We start from the raw sequence: 18,827 nt of genomic DNA, 5'->3' as shown, positions 1-18,827 counted from the left end.
TATTGATCTGGAGGTCAAATTTCTAAAATTGCCATTTATCATCCAATTGACTTGAAAATTGAACAGCATTTCGATAGTGCCTCACTGAATTGGGAAACCATCTACTTTTTAAGGTCTAACGGTCAAAGCTGAACTCGAGGGCAAACTTCTAAAATCATCAATTTTCATCTGAAAAATCAATTTTCATCCTATTAACTTGATAATTAAACAGCAATTACATAGTGTATTGCTGATTTGGGAAACCAGCTATTTAAGGGCAAAATGTCAAAAGTCAACTCAAGGTCAAACTTCATCAATTTACTTCTGAAAAATCATCCATTTTAATCCATTTTACCCTAGCTTTGATTTAGATCATGAATTTTAATATTAATGAAATGGACAATTTGATGTAATTCATGACGACTCTTTTTGGTGGGAGGGGTGGATTTCGCAAGTATCTTGCTATGCATGACATAATTCTTGTTTATTAGTTTGTCCGGGCGATATCTCAGCCATCCTTTGAGCTAGGAAGCTGAAAGTTGGGCACAATAGTGAGCATGTGCTTTGGCAAAGATGTTTTTTTTGTTTTTTGATTAATAAATTAATTGATTAATTACTTAATTATTTTCTTTCTCATCTGGGCAATATCTCAGGCACTTTTTGAGTTAGGAAGCTGATATTTGGACACGACAATGACCAAGTGATTTGGCTGTAAAGGGTATTTTTGATTGATTTATTGATCAATCAATTAATCATTTATTGACTAATCAATTAATTGATTATTTATTTATTGTTCGATTAATTTATTGTTTAATTTTTAAAAAGTTATAGATTCGGCTGAAACACTGGTGGTATGTGCTATAAACCAATTGATTAATTAATTAATTATTTTAAGATTATTTTTTATTTATATTAATTATGCAATTAACCAATTCATCAATCAATTATTGTACACTGCTCCCTCCCAATTCAGTCTCCATGTGCTGCAGTCTCCATTGCTGGGCTCCAAAGGCTCCCCGGCCTTGCCATGCGTTGGAGGATGTTATTTATTTATTTTGCATGGGGTGGTGTACTTTGAATCTGTACTTGTTTTGAAAATCCATTTGAGTTGTAAAGTGAACAAACAATGCTATGGCTTTGTTTTCCACATTAAAGAATGGTAAACGGTGCAGAATGGCCCTGAAGCAGCATGTGCCATATTTTGGGGATGGCCTTTGGCCTTGGCATTTTCTTGCCTGTCTACATACTTGTGCATTTTATCCTTGATTCATTGTCACAAATAGTGAGGAATTTTTCTCAAAAGTTTTGAAATGAAGTCTACTGAGCAAGCTGGTTGCTGCTCGCTTGATTTTTACGGCATAGCCCATTGGGCAGAGCCGTCATAAACAGTTTGTCCGTCTGTGTGTATGTATATCCCCTCAAACGTATACCAATCAGAGCTGAGAATCTGGTCACATGACAGGTGGATGTGATAACGTCTGATGTCATTATGGCGGTGCTGTAGCTGACTCTCCACACACCGCCATTTTGATTTATATGCCGTTCATGCCGAACATATCGCCGAACCTGTCATATATCACAATTGCCATGCTCTACATTTTCGTTTTTCATTCAGTGTGAAACACAAACAAACCGATTGTTAAAATGATTGTCAAATATCGAAAGCATCGGCGTTACGGCTCTTCCAACACTACGGTATTGTTATGAATTTGGGTAGAGGAATATCTAGAGCCAGATAGATCTGTATAGGACTATAGGTAGGTAACTCGACTGTCGTGATAGGGAATCTACCTGTAATAAGTTCTATGTTTAGCCGGATGTCGGTATAAGCTGTATTGGTGCCCCCGCCGCGATGGGGCGGGGCATGCTAATTAGTACAGGGATTATGGGTAAAATTCCCTCGTTCGTCGTTCCCTCTGTCGCCAATCCAGTGTCCATTATGGCAACGCACTCATATAAACACTTAGATAGGTCCTTAGTGCACAACAGTAATTAAATTCCCTCCCCTTACAATGACTGACCGGAAAGACAAGCAGGCAGCGGCCGCGTACAACGCCACCATGGGCGACGAACATCGTGGCAGGCTGGAGCCACGCCGAAGGGACATGTGATTGGTTGGCGCGGAAGGCGCGAAACTTCATCCAATCAGCGCGGAAGGCGCGAAACTTCATCCAATCAGCGCGGAAGGCGCCAAACCACGATTTAGGAGGAGGTTGTTCATTGGAGGGAAGAGTGCCGGTGACGTGGGAAGGCGGGAGAAGGTTCGAGAGACCACGAAGAATCGAGGCTCTGATTGGGAACGCGCCAGATTGACGTCACACGCCAGGTGACAAAAGGACTCGCTCGACGACATTTTCTCTCTCTCCCCTCGTGCTTGAAGCTCTCTCTTTCTCTGCGCTGGACTCGAGAAAGATCGGCTCTGCGCTGAACCCTTCGTGCTTCGCCCGTGGAGACCTGCTGGTTCCTCTTTCCCGCATGGTCGTTGGCATCTTCCCTGAGTCTTCGTGGTGTTTTTGGTGCTTTTGGTTCATCGTGGTGCTTGGAGCGGTGCTCGGAGCGGGGCTCGGTGCTGTGAGCGAGTGGGACCTCGTGTGCGAGGAGCTTGGAGCGAGGCTCGGTGCTGTGAGCGAGCGGGACCTCGTGTGCGACCGACGAGGAGCTTGGAATGGGGCGTGCCGCTGAGCGGGTCGCTCGGGGCCTGGCGGAGCGCGCGAACAAGGCGGACTGAGGGAGCCGCGTTGGACGACTGACACACTACAGACAGATAAGCTCGCACCGCAGAACACCACACGACGATTTCTTTATTTCATTCATTCCTTTGTCTCGTTTCTGAAGTGAGTTGTGGGGACGTCCCGATTTAGGACATTTATTTATCGTCACGTTTCCTTGTTCCCGGGTTCCGAAATAAACCTGTTTATTTTTGTACATTTTACCACGGATTCCCGTTTGAGTTCATTCGCATTACAGGTACGCGCTTGCCGCTTCTCCCTCTTCATTCTTCCTCCCGTGCTCTTTTAGCCGAATCCGTATTTGATCGGCGCCTCCATTAAAGCCGTTCGGTCCTCCGCGGTCCTACGGTGTTAACCGAGGGGATTCGCGCGACAGTATGCATAGGCCTTAGGCGTTATGACTCACCGTCCGCTTCGGACAAATTAAACCCAGGTTTCTTGATACAGTGGTATCGTTTCAGTTGTATCGTTTTCGTAAAAATAACAATATTATAGTAAATATAACCATAACACTTTAATCCCAATGTCGTGAATGGAAAGTTGATGAATCGAAGCGGCGTCACCATGGAAGTAAGGAATTCACCTCGGTTTTAAAAAAATATGTAATTTTCGTAATAATAACGTAACCTTATTATTCTAGTAAATCTAATAGTAACACTAATCCCTTTTAGTCCATTGGTCATTTCATGAACCTAGAAATGTTCTATCCTATGAAGTTTTTTGATGGAGTTGTACTCCCATGGGTTCCTACAGCAGGTTCAGCTTGGTTGCTCAAACTTCATCTTTGGGCAACTTTGGTAAATTCCATAAATCCGAGACGGCCTCTGGTGGCCATATTGCAAATTTAACTTTGGAACCGTTTGTCCTAGAATGATGTACAATACCTCTTTTAAGGGGTTTTGGGAGGTATAGAATCCATTTCTGATGTTATTTTTTCTGTTCAAGGTGAAGATCAGGTCAAGATCAAAGGACAAGGTATGACAAGGTCCCGTTTTGAACTCTCAGAGGACAAAAATCGCATTATTTTAGGCATTACGTGGATAATTTGTTCATATTTCGAGATGGCCTACACATGTTCCTAGAATTTTGGGAGTACAGTTCAATGTTGCCTTTGCGGAGACAACAATGCTCGTCGATGAGCGATGGAGGCACTGCACACAGCTCGTAGGCGAACAGAGGCCCAAGCTCCATCTGCCGCCGCTGACCAATTATCAAGAGCCGGAGAAAGATGTTCTCAAGGTCGATGACTCGCCTGACCTTGCTGCCCTTGATCTGCTTCTTGAGAATGTCTATCGTCTTGATGGGACTACTAATAGGGTCGTAAAACCCATCAGGGAGACTGGCGCTGTACTTGCTCTCCATCTTTTCCCCAATCACAATCGAATCAACCACATTCACTTCAGCAGGGGCAATTTGGCCAGTGACGGGATTGTACAGATGAGGGCGGTGATCTTCCAATGGGTGAATGTGCTTCTCCACCTCAACATCAATGACACGCCGGTGCTTCAACTCCTCCTTGTGCTGTTTCTGCGCAGACTGATCTGGTGGATCAGCAAAGTAGATGTAGTCCACGCGGTCTGACACATGCATGGTGACGGGGAAGTCGTCAATCCACTCACAAACAAGCTCAGCAGACAGAGTCATGCCTTTGAGAGCTCCCTTACCGATTTTGATGGCAGTCTGCTCGCCAAACTGGTCACCAGAAACAGCGTTCCAGTATCCTTCATGGGGCCGACAGACAAAAGCGCCAGACACAAGGCCCGCCTTGGCCTCAGCAGGGATTGCACGCATCTCCAGCAGGTACTGGGTGACATAGCGGGCGTACTGTACATGACCAGCGAGGAAGAAGTACTTCAGCATGCGCTCCATGGTCAGCGCAGCGGTCAAGCACCGCTCCAGCATGCGCTCCCACTCCTCCCTCCAGGTCTTTAAAACAGCTGTTCACCACCATCTCTTATCTTCCCCCATCGAAAACCTTGATCTTTTCTACCCCCGGTAATTCACCCCAGAGTCCTTGCAGTGTTCATATGTTTTAATCCTCTCCCACCTCCCCCCAAGTCCTCCCGATGTCCCTGCTCTCAAATGTTGTGTTTGTGTCCTTCCCCCTCTCTTTTGTGTCCTTCCCCCTCTCTCCCCATCTTGTCTACCGCTCCCCTTGTTTTTTGTGTTTTGTGTGTCGGTTTGTCTTTTTGTGTGATTAATGTTAGCTCTTTCACGAGCCTCGATCTTGTATACAAAAAAAAAGAAAAAAAAAAAAAAAAAAAAAAAAAAAAAAGCTGTTTTAGGAAGAAGTCACCCTCTCTCTCTCTGCACGCTCAAACTGGTGGACAAGGAGTGTGGGGAGAAGGAAGTTGTCCACCCAGTGCCGGCCAGTAGGATGGAGGCGAGCAGTGTCCAGATACTTCTCGATCTACTCAAAGGTCTTTGGCCCTGATGATAGAAACCGCTTCAAGAGCGCCACTGACACTCCCCGAAAGGACCGCATGGCTTTCACCCAGGACTTCTCATTGAAGATACCTGTCAGACCCCCATATGCTGCGGATACATATACATCCAACGCTGAACCTTTCATCAGCTTCGCGATGCAGCCAATGAACGACTGTATAAATATGCATCCCACCAGGATGGGCGATTCCGTTCTGGAACTGCACGGGCTGGTACCAGCACACCTGTTTGGTTACTACAAACAACTGCATGTCAATGGAAAGATGAATGTATGTCATCCCCATGTCAAGCAGTGACCTCTGCATGTACGTGAGTCTTGTGAGGATGGTGTCCGGGTACGAGGGTGACACGTCAATCAATGGACCGAACATATAGGTGCTCGCAGGTTTGAGTACGCCCTGGCTCATGGCTAGCTAATTGTTGAATCCATTCCACTCCATAGCATCTTGCCCCTGGCTCAGGCTGTTGAGCCACTGTGTCGTCCTGTTGGGCAGCCACCAGACTGGCCTGTCGACCACTAGCCTCGGTGTAGCTGATCCCGGTGGTCTTGCCAGTGGGCACTGCAGGGGGCTTCACCTTCTTAGGGCCAGTATAGTGCATAAGTGGTACGGGCCTGTTATTTCCCACAGACGTGGCCTGCTTTGACGTGAGGCGAGGGATTATGAGAATACTGATGCCAGGCTGAGCACTGCCGGCTTCCATAATCCCAGCTGGTTGCCTCTGAAACTCTGTTGCCATGGCGTGGGTCTCACGGCAACCATTTGGAGTTGACACCAGCAAGTCGAAGTTGTCATACCAGCCAAATACGATTCCGGCTGTCCGACAGAGCCCCATCATCCGATGTAGCATGGCAGCATTGTCACCGACATACTTCACCGCCGACTTCCGGAACCGCAGCACCTCGTAATATGACACAATATACCCATGCTCATATAAGATCCGAATGAGATCACTGCTACCAAATTTGTGGTGTAGTTTGACACCCAACCCAAGCGTTGTTTGGTTACGTTCATTGGTAATGTGAGATTGTATGGATTGTGACAGGTTCAGTGACGCTTTTGTGATTTCACCTTTTGAGATGAGCTTTGAGACAAACCTAAGCAGTGTAGCACTTGTCTGTTGCTTTGTTTTGGCATGGGTCAAATCACCAAGATCAAAGTTGTTATTACCTTCGCAAAAGCGGAAGGTTATGTTTTGATCGCTGTGTATTTATTTGTATGACTGTGTGTGTGTGTGTATGTTATTCGCATAACTCAAAAAGTATTCAACCGAATTGCATGAAATTTGGTGGGATGATTGGTTATTATACGGGACACATTTGATTAGATTTTGGGAGCAATCGGGTCAAAGGTCAAGGTCAAGGTCACGAAAAGGTCAAAATCGTATTTTTACCAAGTACAGAACAGTAGCTGCGGCGAAGGTATGCGCTCTACCGAGTGCCCGTTCTAGTTGTTGATTGGAATGCCACGTGCCTCGGTTGTGATCTTTCTTACCAAAGCATCCTCTTTCTCCTCATCCATAGTATCCACTTTGACCAGATTTTACCTACAAGCTCTCTGAATCCAACAATGGATGCACAACCCTCTGTACGAAGCATCATCACCCAAATGCGTAACAAGCATGGTAAACATTTGCTTGCGCGTCAACTGACCACCATAACTCACATACTTGTCATTTAGTTCAATGGATGTCCAAGTACATAGCTTTCGATTAGCAAACATCTCATCAACAAGCAATTTCAGAGCTTCATCATCAATCATCGAGGTCTGGCATACACAGGGATTTTCCTGAACTCATCATAGCAGTGAAGATGACACTGTGTCTCAGCTGCAGCTAAATCATGCACACCATTGAAGGTGGAGCATTTGCGACACCCTTTCTTTCACACTGTACTACCTTGTCCCACCTCTCAGGATGTTTAGGATCTACAGGTTTACAAACTTCAGCACAAAATAAGCATTGCGTTTTAAAAGCAAAATGTTTCACTTGCGACCTTCTAATTTTGACAACTGGTGGTCCATCGCTGTCATCCTTGTTTCTCTTCGCAACCTTTCTGACATGGTCCTTCGAGGTATGACAATAACAGTTTTTATGAAGCACTACTGATGCTTTCTCGCCTTGAGAATCCAAAATAGCCTGCATTCTATTACGGGTCTCATCGTCATCCCGCTCTGTTGTACACTGAATCACTTTCTTGACTCCTCGTAGCTTGAATGGTTGTAGTGCTCCAGACCTGCTGCTGGTTGGGACGAGGCACTTCCCATCATCAACAGCTGAATCAGTCATCTCGAACACTACTGCTGCAGAGAAAGACTGAATTAAAAATTAGAACGTGGAATTGACACTTTTCATTCCACACCAGATACACACTTTTCACCAGATTACACACTTTTTTTTTTTTTTTTGTATACAAGATGGAGGCTCGTGAAAGGGCAAACATTAATCACACAAAAAGTCAAACTGACACATAAAACACAAAATAAAGGGAATGGTAAACAAGATGGGGAGAGAGGAGGAAGGACACAAACACAACATTTGAGAGCAGGGACATCGAGAGAACTGTGGGAGGGAGAGGGCTTGGGGGGAGGTGGGAGAGGTATAAAACATATGGACACTGCAAGGACTTCCAGGAAAGAAGTTGGAATTTCAAAAAAGTGAATCTGGGGTGAATTAGCGGGTGTAGAAAAGATCAAGGTTTTGGATGGGGGAAGATAAGAGATGGTGGTGAACAGCTGTTTTAAAGACCTGGAGGGAGGAGTGGGATTGAAGAGAGTGAGGGAGTTTGTTCCAGAGGCGGGAGAGAATGGGAATGAAAGATTGAAGGTGAGCAGAGAGCCTAGATTTTGGCAGTTTAACCATAAGAGGGTTGCTGGCAGTTCTTGTGCGTCCTGCAGGAATATTTGGGGGACAGAGCACAGAGAGAGCTGGGGGGGGGGGGGGGGCAAGGCCGGAGAGGAGTCGGTAGAAGACGGAAATACCACCAACCTGCCTGCGGTGGGTGGTCTGACTTTTCATTACATACCACTCTTACTAATGCACCATGTTGTGTGCTGACTTTGTGGGTAGGGTATTCCCATTAGGAAGAAATTAGCATAAATTCACGTCAGAGTTGGCTAGAATATGAATCCGTGTAAAATTCCCCTTCATTTGAGCCTAATTTGAAGTCTCGATGACAATTTTGAAAATTTTACCCCTGTGACCCAGGTATTTTTGGACGCATCTTTGATGTATGCAAATTACGAAAGTTACCCAAGGATATCATAAGGGCAACCAAACTGAATTTGTTCTAGGACCCCATATGAGTACAAATCAACCAAAAAAAACTTCATAGGATAGAACATTTCTAGGTTGGGTATTGAATACATCGGAACGTCAAACCGACTATTTGTCATGACTGCAAATGCACTGGAGGTTAAATATACAGTCACATGAAAAAGTAAATACACCCCATGAAATGTTTTTTAAAAATCTTTTTAACATATGTGGACATATCAATGTTTGATCTTCATTTAAACAGTATCGAGATAAAGGTGATCTAATTGAACAAAAAACAATGAAAAATTGACTTTGCAATAATTTATTCAACAAAAAATTAACAGAGATGCCATTTCCTTCTGTGGAAAAAGGAAGTACACCCTTGGCTCTAATAGGTGGTATTGTCCCCTTTGGCAGAAACAACCTCAAGTAGGCGTTTCTTATAACTGTATACCAGTCTCTGACATCGACTGGGAGAAATTTTTGCCCACTCCTCCATGCAGAATTCTTTCAGCTGTGCGATGTTTGAGGGGTTTCTTGCATGCACAGCTCGTTTCAAATCCCCCCACAACATCTCGATGGGATTTAGATCCGGGCTTTGACTTGGCCGTTCCAGAACCCTCCATTTCTTTCTTTTCAGCCATTCCTTGGTGTATTTACTGGTATGTTTAGGGTCATTGTCATGTTGCAAAGTCCACCTTCGGTTGAGCTTCAACTTTCCGGCAGATGGCCTCACATTATCCTCAAGCACCCTCTGGTACAATGAAGAACTCATAGTGGATTCTATGATGGTGAGCTGCCCAGGCCCTGATGCAGCAAAGCTGCCCCAAACCATAATATTTCCACCACCATGCTTTACAGTTGGTATCAGGTTCTTGTGGTCAAATGCTGACTTTGGTTTTCGCCAAACATGTCTTCTGGTACTGTGGCCAAATAGCTCTACCTTTGACTCATCTGTCCAGAGCACATTGTTCCAGAACTGCTGGTTTTTGCCTCGGTGTTCATTGGCAAACTTTAGTCTTGCCCTGATTTTCTTTCTGGACAGCAAAGGTTTCCTCCTGGCACACCTCCTATGTAGATCAAATTTGTGCAGCCTCTTTGTAATGGTAGACTCGTGCACTTTGACATCAAGAGTGGCAAGAGCTACCTGTAGGTCCTGTGATGACATTCTGGGGTTCTTAGAGACTTCTTTCAGCATCTTGCGGTCTGCTCTCGGGCTGAACTTGTTGGGGCGGCCTGGCCTGAACAAGTTGGCAGTTGTTTGGAATCTTCTCCACTTGTAGATGATCTTCCGGACAGTCGAATGATTGATTTCAAATTGTTTGGCGATCTTTTTAAATCCCTTCCCAGACTCGTAGGCATCTATAACCTTCTTTCTGAAGGCCTCAGAGAGCTCTTTTGATCTCGGCATGGTGACGCCGCACACTTCAACAACAAAGCAAACCAAACTAAATGTCTGAGGTTTAAATAAGACAGGTTCCTCCAAGATCCTCTCTAACGATGTTCTTTAATCATTTGCGCCTGAGCTGGTGCACCTGATTCTAATTTTAGGTATTTGAAGTAGTGATAAATGTAGGGGTGTACTTACTTTTTCCACATGCGAAAGTTGCATTTATGTTTATTTAAATTATACAATGGACTACAAAATGTAAATGTTTCATGATATTTGTTATATTATATCACCTTTATCTATCAATATTGTTGAAATGAAGATCAAATAGCTGTATGTTGAAATATGTTGAAATGGGGGTAAATGAAAAGGAAATGGGGGAAATAGGGGTTGAAATATGTGGGGTATATAGATTACAGTATATCTTTGCTCAGTTCTGAAAGTAAAACTTCTTTCATGGATGTCGGGATTCCTCCAAATTTCTTTCTTTAATGTTATAAACATCATTAGTGACTTTTTAAAAAGCTAATCATGTGTGTTTGTGGTTTATAATATTTTACAAGCCCGACTATGCCACTGTTAGACTTTTTTTTTTTTTTTTTTTTTTTTTTTTTGTATACAAGATCGAGGCTCGTGAAAGAGCGAACTGTTAGACTTTTGGTCTTGTTTAACTACCACATGTTTGTTTTGAAACATTGATCCATGATGAGACCAACCGGCACAGTCTAGTTTGCTGTAACTTGTGTTTGTGCTGCAGGCATACTCCGGAGGCTCAATTGGGGATGGAAGAGAGAAGGTTTTATGGGTGCGATTCGACGAAGCTGACATCAATGGTATGTTAATAACCATCCATGTTACCCTAAATGTCACAAGTTCCTTATTCGATGTTAATGGTATATTGTGTTGTGTTGTGTATTGACTTTTCTTTTAGGTGGTGTATTGTGTTCATTGCGATGTTAACACTCATAAACTTCAACGTTGGCAGGAACTTCGTTTTTGAGCAGTGACCAGTGTCCGTATACCTCCTCAGACCCCAATTTTTGTAATGCCTTGAACAAACATTAGTCACAGCGCCACAAATATCATTTGTGTCAAGTTTGGTCACAATCCCTTCAGCGGTTTCGAAGACGTTGCAAGTGTTTACGGACTGACGGACTGACTCACGGATGGACGATGCTCCACCACATGAGCTCCCCTGAAGTTCGTTTCAGGTGAGCTAAAAATCAATGCTCGTATCACTCGTTGTATGGAGATTTTACTCCCAAACCTGTCTCCTTCCTCCAAATCCTGGTGGCATTTGGTCAAATCCGTTTCTGGTGTTTGTTCCCCCTCCATCCCTTCCCTTACCTCAAATGACTACACAGTTGACGCCGCACGTGACAAAGCCGAATGCCTCAACTCTGTGTTTGCCTCAAAATCTTGTGTCCCAAACCCATCTCTCTCTGTTCCCACCTTACCCAGTCGAACCCAACTGCTCCTGGACTCTGTGTCCTTCTCTCCTGAGAAGGTGGATAAGTTTTTATCAAACCTCGACTCTGATTCTGCAACTGGACCAGACGGCATCAGCCCACGGGTCCTAAAATCCTGCTCTGCCGCTCTATTTCACCCTCTCTCTGTTCTTTTCGCCCTCTCTTTTGCTCAAGGTCATCTGCCAGCATCTTGGAAATCAGCAAACATTACCGATTTACACAAACAAGGTGCAAAAACAGATCCTTGCAACTACAGACCAATCAGCCTGCTCCAAATTATCAGCAAAGTCATGGAATCCATCATTGCTTCGGATATCAAATCCTTCCTCTTCTCCAATGGCTTGGTCTCCGATCATCAATTTGTATTCAGACCAGGTCATTATACTCTGGACATGTTGCTTCTGCTGTCTCAACAATGGATGGAGGTCCTCAATGTCAAACAGGAAATCAGAGCTGTCTCCCTTGACATATCACGTGCCTTTGATACGGTCTGGCACCTAGCTCTGCTCACCAAACTCTCCTCTTATGGTATCCATGGAAATCTCCACGCATGGCTTGCGGACTTCCTCTCTGGTCGTATTCAACGTCTGGCCCTGAATGGATTTGTCTCAACTCCCCTTCCTGTTCTGGCTGGAGTTCCTCAAGGTAGTGTTCTGGGCCCTGTGCTTTTTCTGATCTTCATTAATGATTTCTCCCGGTCGATCCCGATCTCCCGAATGATCCCGGTCGATCGCTGAATTAATGCCAGGGGGTTGACTCAGCCTGTCATCCTTCCGAGGTCGGCTAATTGAGTACCAGTTCACTGGTAATTCCCTGTTTGTCGTAAAAGGCGACAAAAAGGGTTGGCGGCAGGAAGGGCATCCGGCCGTAAAACATTGCTTCAAAAAGGGGACCAACAAAAACAACAACAACCACGGTGCCCGAAAAAGGCCAACCCCCGCTTTGCGGGGAAAAATGGCCTCTAAAGGTGGTTTATTAATGATCTCTCCGACTCTGGAAAATCCTCTCTGTCTCTTTGCTGATGACTCCACTCTCTGCCGCTCCATTCCTCATCCCTCAGATCGGCAGTCTGCAGCCTCCTCGCTCTCTGCAGACCTGGACAAAATCACAGACTGGTCAAACAAGTGGAACATGTCTTTCAATCCTGACAAATATCACACTCTTACTATGTCTCTCCAAAGAGGCCGCCTGGAAAACCCTCCCATCTACTTTCTCAACAATCCTCTCCAAGAAGTTCTGTCGCTCAAGCTTTTGGGTCTCACTATCTGCCATGATCTTTCTTGGGAAAACCACATTTCCAAGCTGGCCTCCGTCCGTCGTGCGAAGTCCTTCCTTGGCACACCTGAGCTCCTCACCCCATACAAGGCTTTCATCCGCAGCTCAAAGGAATACTGTTCCACTCTCTGGGCCGGTGCTCCTGCCATACACTTAGATCGGCTTCACGCTGTTGAAACAAAAGCTTTCAGAATCATTGGAATCTCCTGCGATGAAGCTAACTCTGAGGGCCTTTCACTCACTCACCGCAGGCAGGTTGGTGGTCTTTCTGTCTTCTACCGACAGGTTGGTGGTCTTTCTGTCTTCTACCGACTCCTCTCCGGCCTTGCTCCCCCAGCTCTCTCTGTGCTCTGTCCCCCAAATATTCATACAGGTCGCACAAGATCTGCCAGCAACCCTCTTATGGTTAAACTGCCAAAATCTAGGCTCTCTGCTCACCTTCACTCTTTCATTCCCCTTTTCTCCCACCTCTGGAACAAACTCCCCCACTCCCTTCAATCCCATTCCTCCCTCCAGGTCTTTAAAACAGATGTTCACCACCAACTCTTATCTTCCCCCATCCAAAACCTTGATCTTTTCTACCCCCACTAATTCACCCCAGATCCACTTTTTTGAAATTCCAACTTCTTTCCTGGAAGTCCTTGCAGTGTCCATATGTTTTATACCTCTCCCACCTCCCCCCAAGCCCTCTCCCTCCCACAGTTCTCTCGATGTCCCTGCTCTCAAATGTTGTGTTTGTGTCGTTCCCCCTCTCTCCCCATTTTGTCTAGTGCTCCCCTCATTTTGTGTTTTATGTGTCGGTTTGACTTTTTGTGTGATTAATGTTATGCTCTTTCACGAGCCTCGATCTTGTATACAACAAAAAAAAAAAAAGAAAAAAAAAAAGATGTCACATGAAATGCAACATAAAACAAAATGTTTATGGTTCATGTGTTATGTTTGTGTCTATGAGATTCCATTGACACGTAAAATGTGTAAGTCCAGTTTCCTCTTGAACGCCCTCTACGTTGGCTATTTGTTGCCACATTCTTTTGTAACAGACGTTTGTTTGAGAAGGCATAATTAAACAACTGCAGGTGACCTCCTACCAAATAAGCTCATTTTGTGTGTTCAGTATACCTTTGAAGTTGTTGTTTTTTTTAATCCCGCACACGAGAAGCAGGGTAACACAATTGGTTGACTTCTGTCTGTCTGTCCTGTCTACAAATGGCAGTTTATGATCGAGGAGCAGCTTGACTTAAATTAAATGTTATATTTTGAACACAAATCTGATGAATGTAGCATGTTAAATGAATGAATGAATGAATGATCGTTTTAAGGCCATTTTCCCCGCTAAAGCGGGGGTTAGCCTTGCGGGCCCCATGACAATCATGGTTCCCTGTTTTGAGGCCATGTTTTTTTTTATGGCTGGATGCCCTTCCTGACGCCAACCCTTGGTCATGCTCTTACGATGCGCAGGGATACGGTGTACCTATTCTAAACCGGGGTACACACCAGGATCATTCATCCCAGCAAGCTGGTACTCAATTTGCCGACCTCGGAAGGATGACAGGCTGAGTCAACCCCCCTGGCATTAATTCAGCGGTCGACCGGGATTCAAACCCAGGATCCTAGGATCCCAAGCCGGCACCCTAACCGCTAAGCCAACACTAGGCTTAAATAAGGTGGTGTAAAAGACGCATCAAAGGCGGGTAATCTTCTGGAATTGTATTTTTCTACGACCTTCAAAAAATTTTAATCTTATTTCAATTGAATTCTTTATTTATATATATATATATAGTGCATTCAGAAAGTGGATGAAGAAAGATGAACAAGTGGAAGGAATGTTTGGAGACAAAAGGTCTGAAGGTGAATATCGGAAAAACGAAGGTGATGGCAAGTGGTGAGGTGGAAAGAACTGGGAAGTGGCCGTGTGCTGTGTGCAGGAAGGGTGTCGGAGTGAATTCCATTCAATGTACAATGTGCGCTGAGTGGGTTCATCAAAAATGTAGTGGTCTGAGAGGGTCATTAACCAGTGTGGCAGCTACATTCAAGTGTAAGGTGTGCACAGAGGGAGCTGCAGATGGAGGAAATGTTGAGTTGGATCTTGGGGACGGCGTGAAGCTGGAAGGTGTGAAAACATTTTGTTACCGAGGAGACGTGCTGAATGGAGAAGGTGGATCAGACTCGGCAACGGTTGCTAGAGTGAGATGTGCATGGAAGAAGTTTCGGGAACTGAGTGGCGAGCTGACGAAGAGGGGAGTGTCGTTGAAGCTGAAGGGAAAGGTGTATGCTGCATGTGTGAGAAGTGTTATGATTTATGGGAGCGAGACATGGGTAATGAACGTAGAGCAGCAACGAAGGCTGGAAAGGGTGGAAATGCTAATGGTTCGATGGATGTGTGGAGTATCGTTGAGAGAGAGAGGAAGACAAATGATGAATTGCGAAAGATTATGGGAATGGAGCCTGTGATGGATGCTGTGAAGAGAAACAGTTTGAGATGGTTTGGTCATGTGTTGAGGAAGGATGAAAGTGACTGGTTGAGAAGAGTGATGGAAATGAATGTAGAAGGAAGTAGAGGACGGGAAGACCGAGAAAGACTTGGCTAAAGATGGTCGAAGAAGAAATGCGGGCAAGGGTGTTAACAAGGGGAGATGCAGAAAATAGGGCAAAATGGAGAAGATTGTCATGGAGACCGCAAGGCTAACCCCCGCTCTTGCAGGGAAAATGGCCTTAAAATGCCTGTTGTGTATTCAGAAAGTATTCAGACCCCTTCACTTTTTCACATTTTGTTATGTTGCAGCCTTATGCTGAAATTGTTTTGTTTAAAGTCATTGTTTCCCTCATCAATCTGCACTCAATACCCCATAATGACAAAGAGAAAACAGGATTTTAGAAAGTTTTGCAAATTTATTAAAAAGAAAAAACTGAAATATCACATTTACATAAGTATTCATACCCTTTGCTATGCCACTTGAAATTTAGCTCAGGTGCCTCCCATTTCTCTTGATCATCTTTGAGATGTTTCTACACCTTGATTGGAGTCCACCTGTGGTAAATTCAATTGATTGGACATGATTGGGAAAGGCACACACCTGTCTATATAAGGTCTCACAGCTGACGATGCATATCAGAGCAAAAACCAAGCCATGAGGTCGAAGGAACTGCCTGCAGAGCTCAGGGACAGGATTGTGTCGACGCACAGATCTGGGGAAGCATAAGGCTGCAACATAACAAAATGTGAAAAATGTGAAGGGGTCTGAATACTTTCTGAATGCACTGCATATATATATATATATATATATATATGTATGTATGCATGTATGTATGTATGTGTGTATATATATATACTTGAACACTCGAATACAAATCACATTTTTGTCATTTTCAAAACCCTTCCATTTAGCAGCACTTGGACAAAATATTATGTCATTTCACATCATCACGACCAATCAAATTTGCCCCTTTTAGACCCGACCCATGTCCTTGTTTCTCAAGACAGCGTGGGGTAATGTGTTGTATGAATTGTCGTCTCGACGTGAAGTCGGTGAAATTTGTAACTGGGTAACACTAACAGTCCCCATCAGAGTGCTGCTGCTGCTGCTGCTTGTGCTGCTTTTCTTATTTGCAGCACAAGCAGCAGCATGTTCTTATTTGTCATGTTCTTATTTGCCCTGCCTTTCCCTCTCCATTATCCTGAAGATGTTGGCAGGAACTCGTTATTTGAGCAATGTCCGGGACCTGGTGACACATCACCCTTGTTACTCACTTTGGGCTACTCTAATGGTCTGCAGATCTGGAGCCTTCCGGTGAGAACCTGTTTTAACCATTCCTACGTAATGACATGTATGAAGGTTAACATGTTGAGAACTGAGCCTTAGCTGATAGGTGGATGTGGTGCTGTCCAGAACAGAAACGTTTGAGCGGATAGGTGTTCAGATCAATATGAGATGGTGTTGTGCTGCTGTCTTCACTTGTGGTCTGCATGGATGAACGTTTGAGAAGAAATTCTACAAACTATACAAAATGAAGGCACCGATGACATCATCATTAACGTATCTTATTCCCCATGGGGAGTATTTGACAATGAGCCTTTATTTTTTTTCCATTGAGCGGTTTCGGTGATATGGAGGTGTAACGTTTTTCCAAGATGGCGTCCGTATCACGTGACCCATGACATAATTATGAATAAAAAAATTATACAGGCGGAGACGCACTTATGGTAAAACTTTGTGTCAATGGGACCAACGGTTGCCGAGAAAATTAATTTTAAAAATGCAGACACGCACGTCACACGTACGGACGCAACCGAATGCCTAATCCTGTTTTTCGCTTCGCGAGTGCAGGGTAATTACAGAATGGAGAATGCCATTGACAGGAAGCTTGAATGAGCAGATGTACGCTAGATAAGACGCTTCCTGGTGGAGCACATGCTTACCTTGTAGGCAGGAGATGGGTGGATGGTTCACAAACTTGTACATCATTACATTATATTGATACTGGCTGATTAGTGAGGGATGGAATTTCAATCACAGAACCAATGCTGGATGTGCTCCTGAAAACAATGAGTGCACGGGCTGTGCCGCTTCATATAAACATTTCTTTCTGATTTCACTGAAATCCCCATAACCCATGTCATTGCCTAGGAGAGTGGTGAGGCCCAGGAAGTCTTCTCTATACGACATGGGCCCGTGCGCACGGCACGCTTGCTACCGGCACCGTTACCAGGTAATCGTGTGCAAACGGGTTGTCAAACCTCTCGTTTATTTGAACGAGTAATTGAACAACTCAAACTGAGCCGAAGATACTAAAAGTAAATGACGAGCATCGGATGTAGTTCCACTCGCTACATTTGGTTCTTTATTGGTTTAATTTGGTTCCATTGTTGTTGTTGTTGTTGTTTTGTTGTGCTGCAGTTTTGGCTGCAAGAGACCTCTTTACTGAGAAGCGACCGTTGCTTGCGACATGTGACAGCATCTCTTCGAGGTAAACAGCCGCCATGTTGCACCTCCCACCTTCCGACATTTTCCATACTGCTTCAACCCTTCCCCCCTCGCTTTTCCCCACCCCTTACTTCCTCTACCCCTCACGTTCCTCCTCGGCCATGTTTTCGTCCTTGCCCTCACTTTCCCTCCACCCTCCCCCAACCCTCTGTGCACAGTGACATTACATGTTGCACATCCTTGTTGTTTGTATGAAAAGGCAAGTTGATAGCTGTTGATGACCCTTTTGTTATTTTCCTCCCCCTGGGTTTGTCAGTGTAGGCCAAGCATACTGTGCTGTCGACGTGCGCTCCCTGCGCACGGGAGACGTGGTGAAGTCTATTCAATTCAAAACACCAATTTTTGACATTCTGGCCAACCAAAGGTGAGTGAACTGGCTTTACGAATCATGTTTAGCATGGCATGGAGATGCAGGGAAATAGTGTCATTGAGGGATTGTGAAGATGGTGTGGAGAGTGATATTGGGAAGGGGGATGAGATAGACGTTCAGGTGGATGGAATACCTGTGGGTGAGTGTTTTGTGTTGAGCAGCATGTAATCCATGTAACGTTAACGTGGAATACCTGTGGATGAGTGTTTTGTATTGAGCAGCATGTAATCCATGTGACGCTAAGGTGGATTACCTGTGGATGAGCGTTTTGTATTGAGCAGCATGTAATCCATGGCAGTGTTGCATTAGTTATATTTTTCAAACATTGTGATTGCGAGCACAGCAAACCCCCTCGGTGAGATTAGTTTTGTAACGTCATCATCTTAGCCGATCTGCAGTTGAAACAAAGCAAGGCCTATAGTTTGTGGTTCTCTGCGTTCATTTTTGGACTCTTTCTATCTCTACATGCATGATCACAAACTCAATAAATGTTTGCAGGAAACACACCTGTGTTCATCTTCTGACATCCTTCTTGTTTTCACGATCCTATATTTGACATTTTAATTACTTTCTTGCTTGATAATTTTATTCAAATTTGTTACATTAGTGATAATATGTCAACATATAAAAGGTGTACATTACCTGTTATCGCAGTCAACTCTGAAGTTTATTTTCCTTTGCAGTTGGCACATATGAAAACAGTACATTCTAATTGAGATCTGATCATCTGTTTATTCCCATTGCTGATTAATCAATTCACAAGAACAGTCCTGCCTATTATTTATTTTTTCAGGATATTGTTGGTCGCATTGCAAGAAAAAGTTGCTGCGTTTGATGCTTGCTCCTTTTCCAAGAAGTTTTTCATCACAAGTAAGTGATGATCTAATTTTGTCCCTTTTTGAAAATGGTTTCCTGTGGTGTGGAGTGAACTGC

At 44.3% G+C, this 18,827-nt stretch overlaps 1 protein-coding gene across 1 annotated transcript in view; it reads left to right on the top strand.

The window, feature by feature from the left end:
* The window catches only part of BCAS3 (BCAS3 microtubule associated cell migration factor), a 232,449-nt gene that overhangs the window by 18,254 nt on the left and 195,368 nt on the right, over nt 1-18,827 (top strand). The window contains exons 4-9 of the mRNA XM_078779523.1: nt 10,556-10,631; nt 16,224-16,330; nt 17,168-17,249; nt 17,438-17,507; nt 17,781-17,888; nt 18,688-18,764. Of these exons, the coding sequence (XP_078635649.1) occupies nt 10,556-10,631; nt 16,224-16,330; nt 17,168-17,249; nt 17,438-17,507; nt 17,781-17,888; nt 18,688-18,764 (520 nt within the window). The remainder of the gene's footprint in view (nt 1-10,555; nt 10,632-16,223; nt 16,331-17,167; nt 17,250-17,437; nt 17,508-17,780; nt 17,889-18,687; nt 18,765-18,827) is intronic.

Source organism: Myxine glutinosa, chromosome 6 (assembly GCF_964187855.1).
Source record: "Myxine glutinosa chromosome 6, kmMyxGlut1.1, whole genome shotgun sequence".
Classification (NCBI taxonomy): domain Eukaryota; kingdom Metazoa; phylum Chordata; class Myxini; order Myxiniformes; family Myxinidae; genus Myxine; species Myxine glutinosa.
This window is presented reverse-complemented; position numbering and strand designations above follow the sequence as displayed.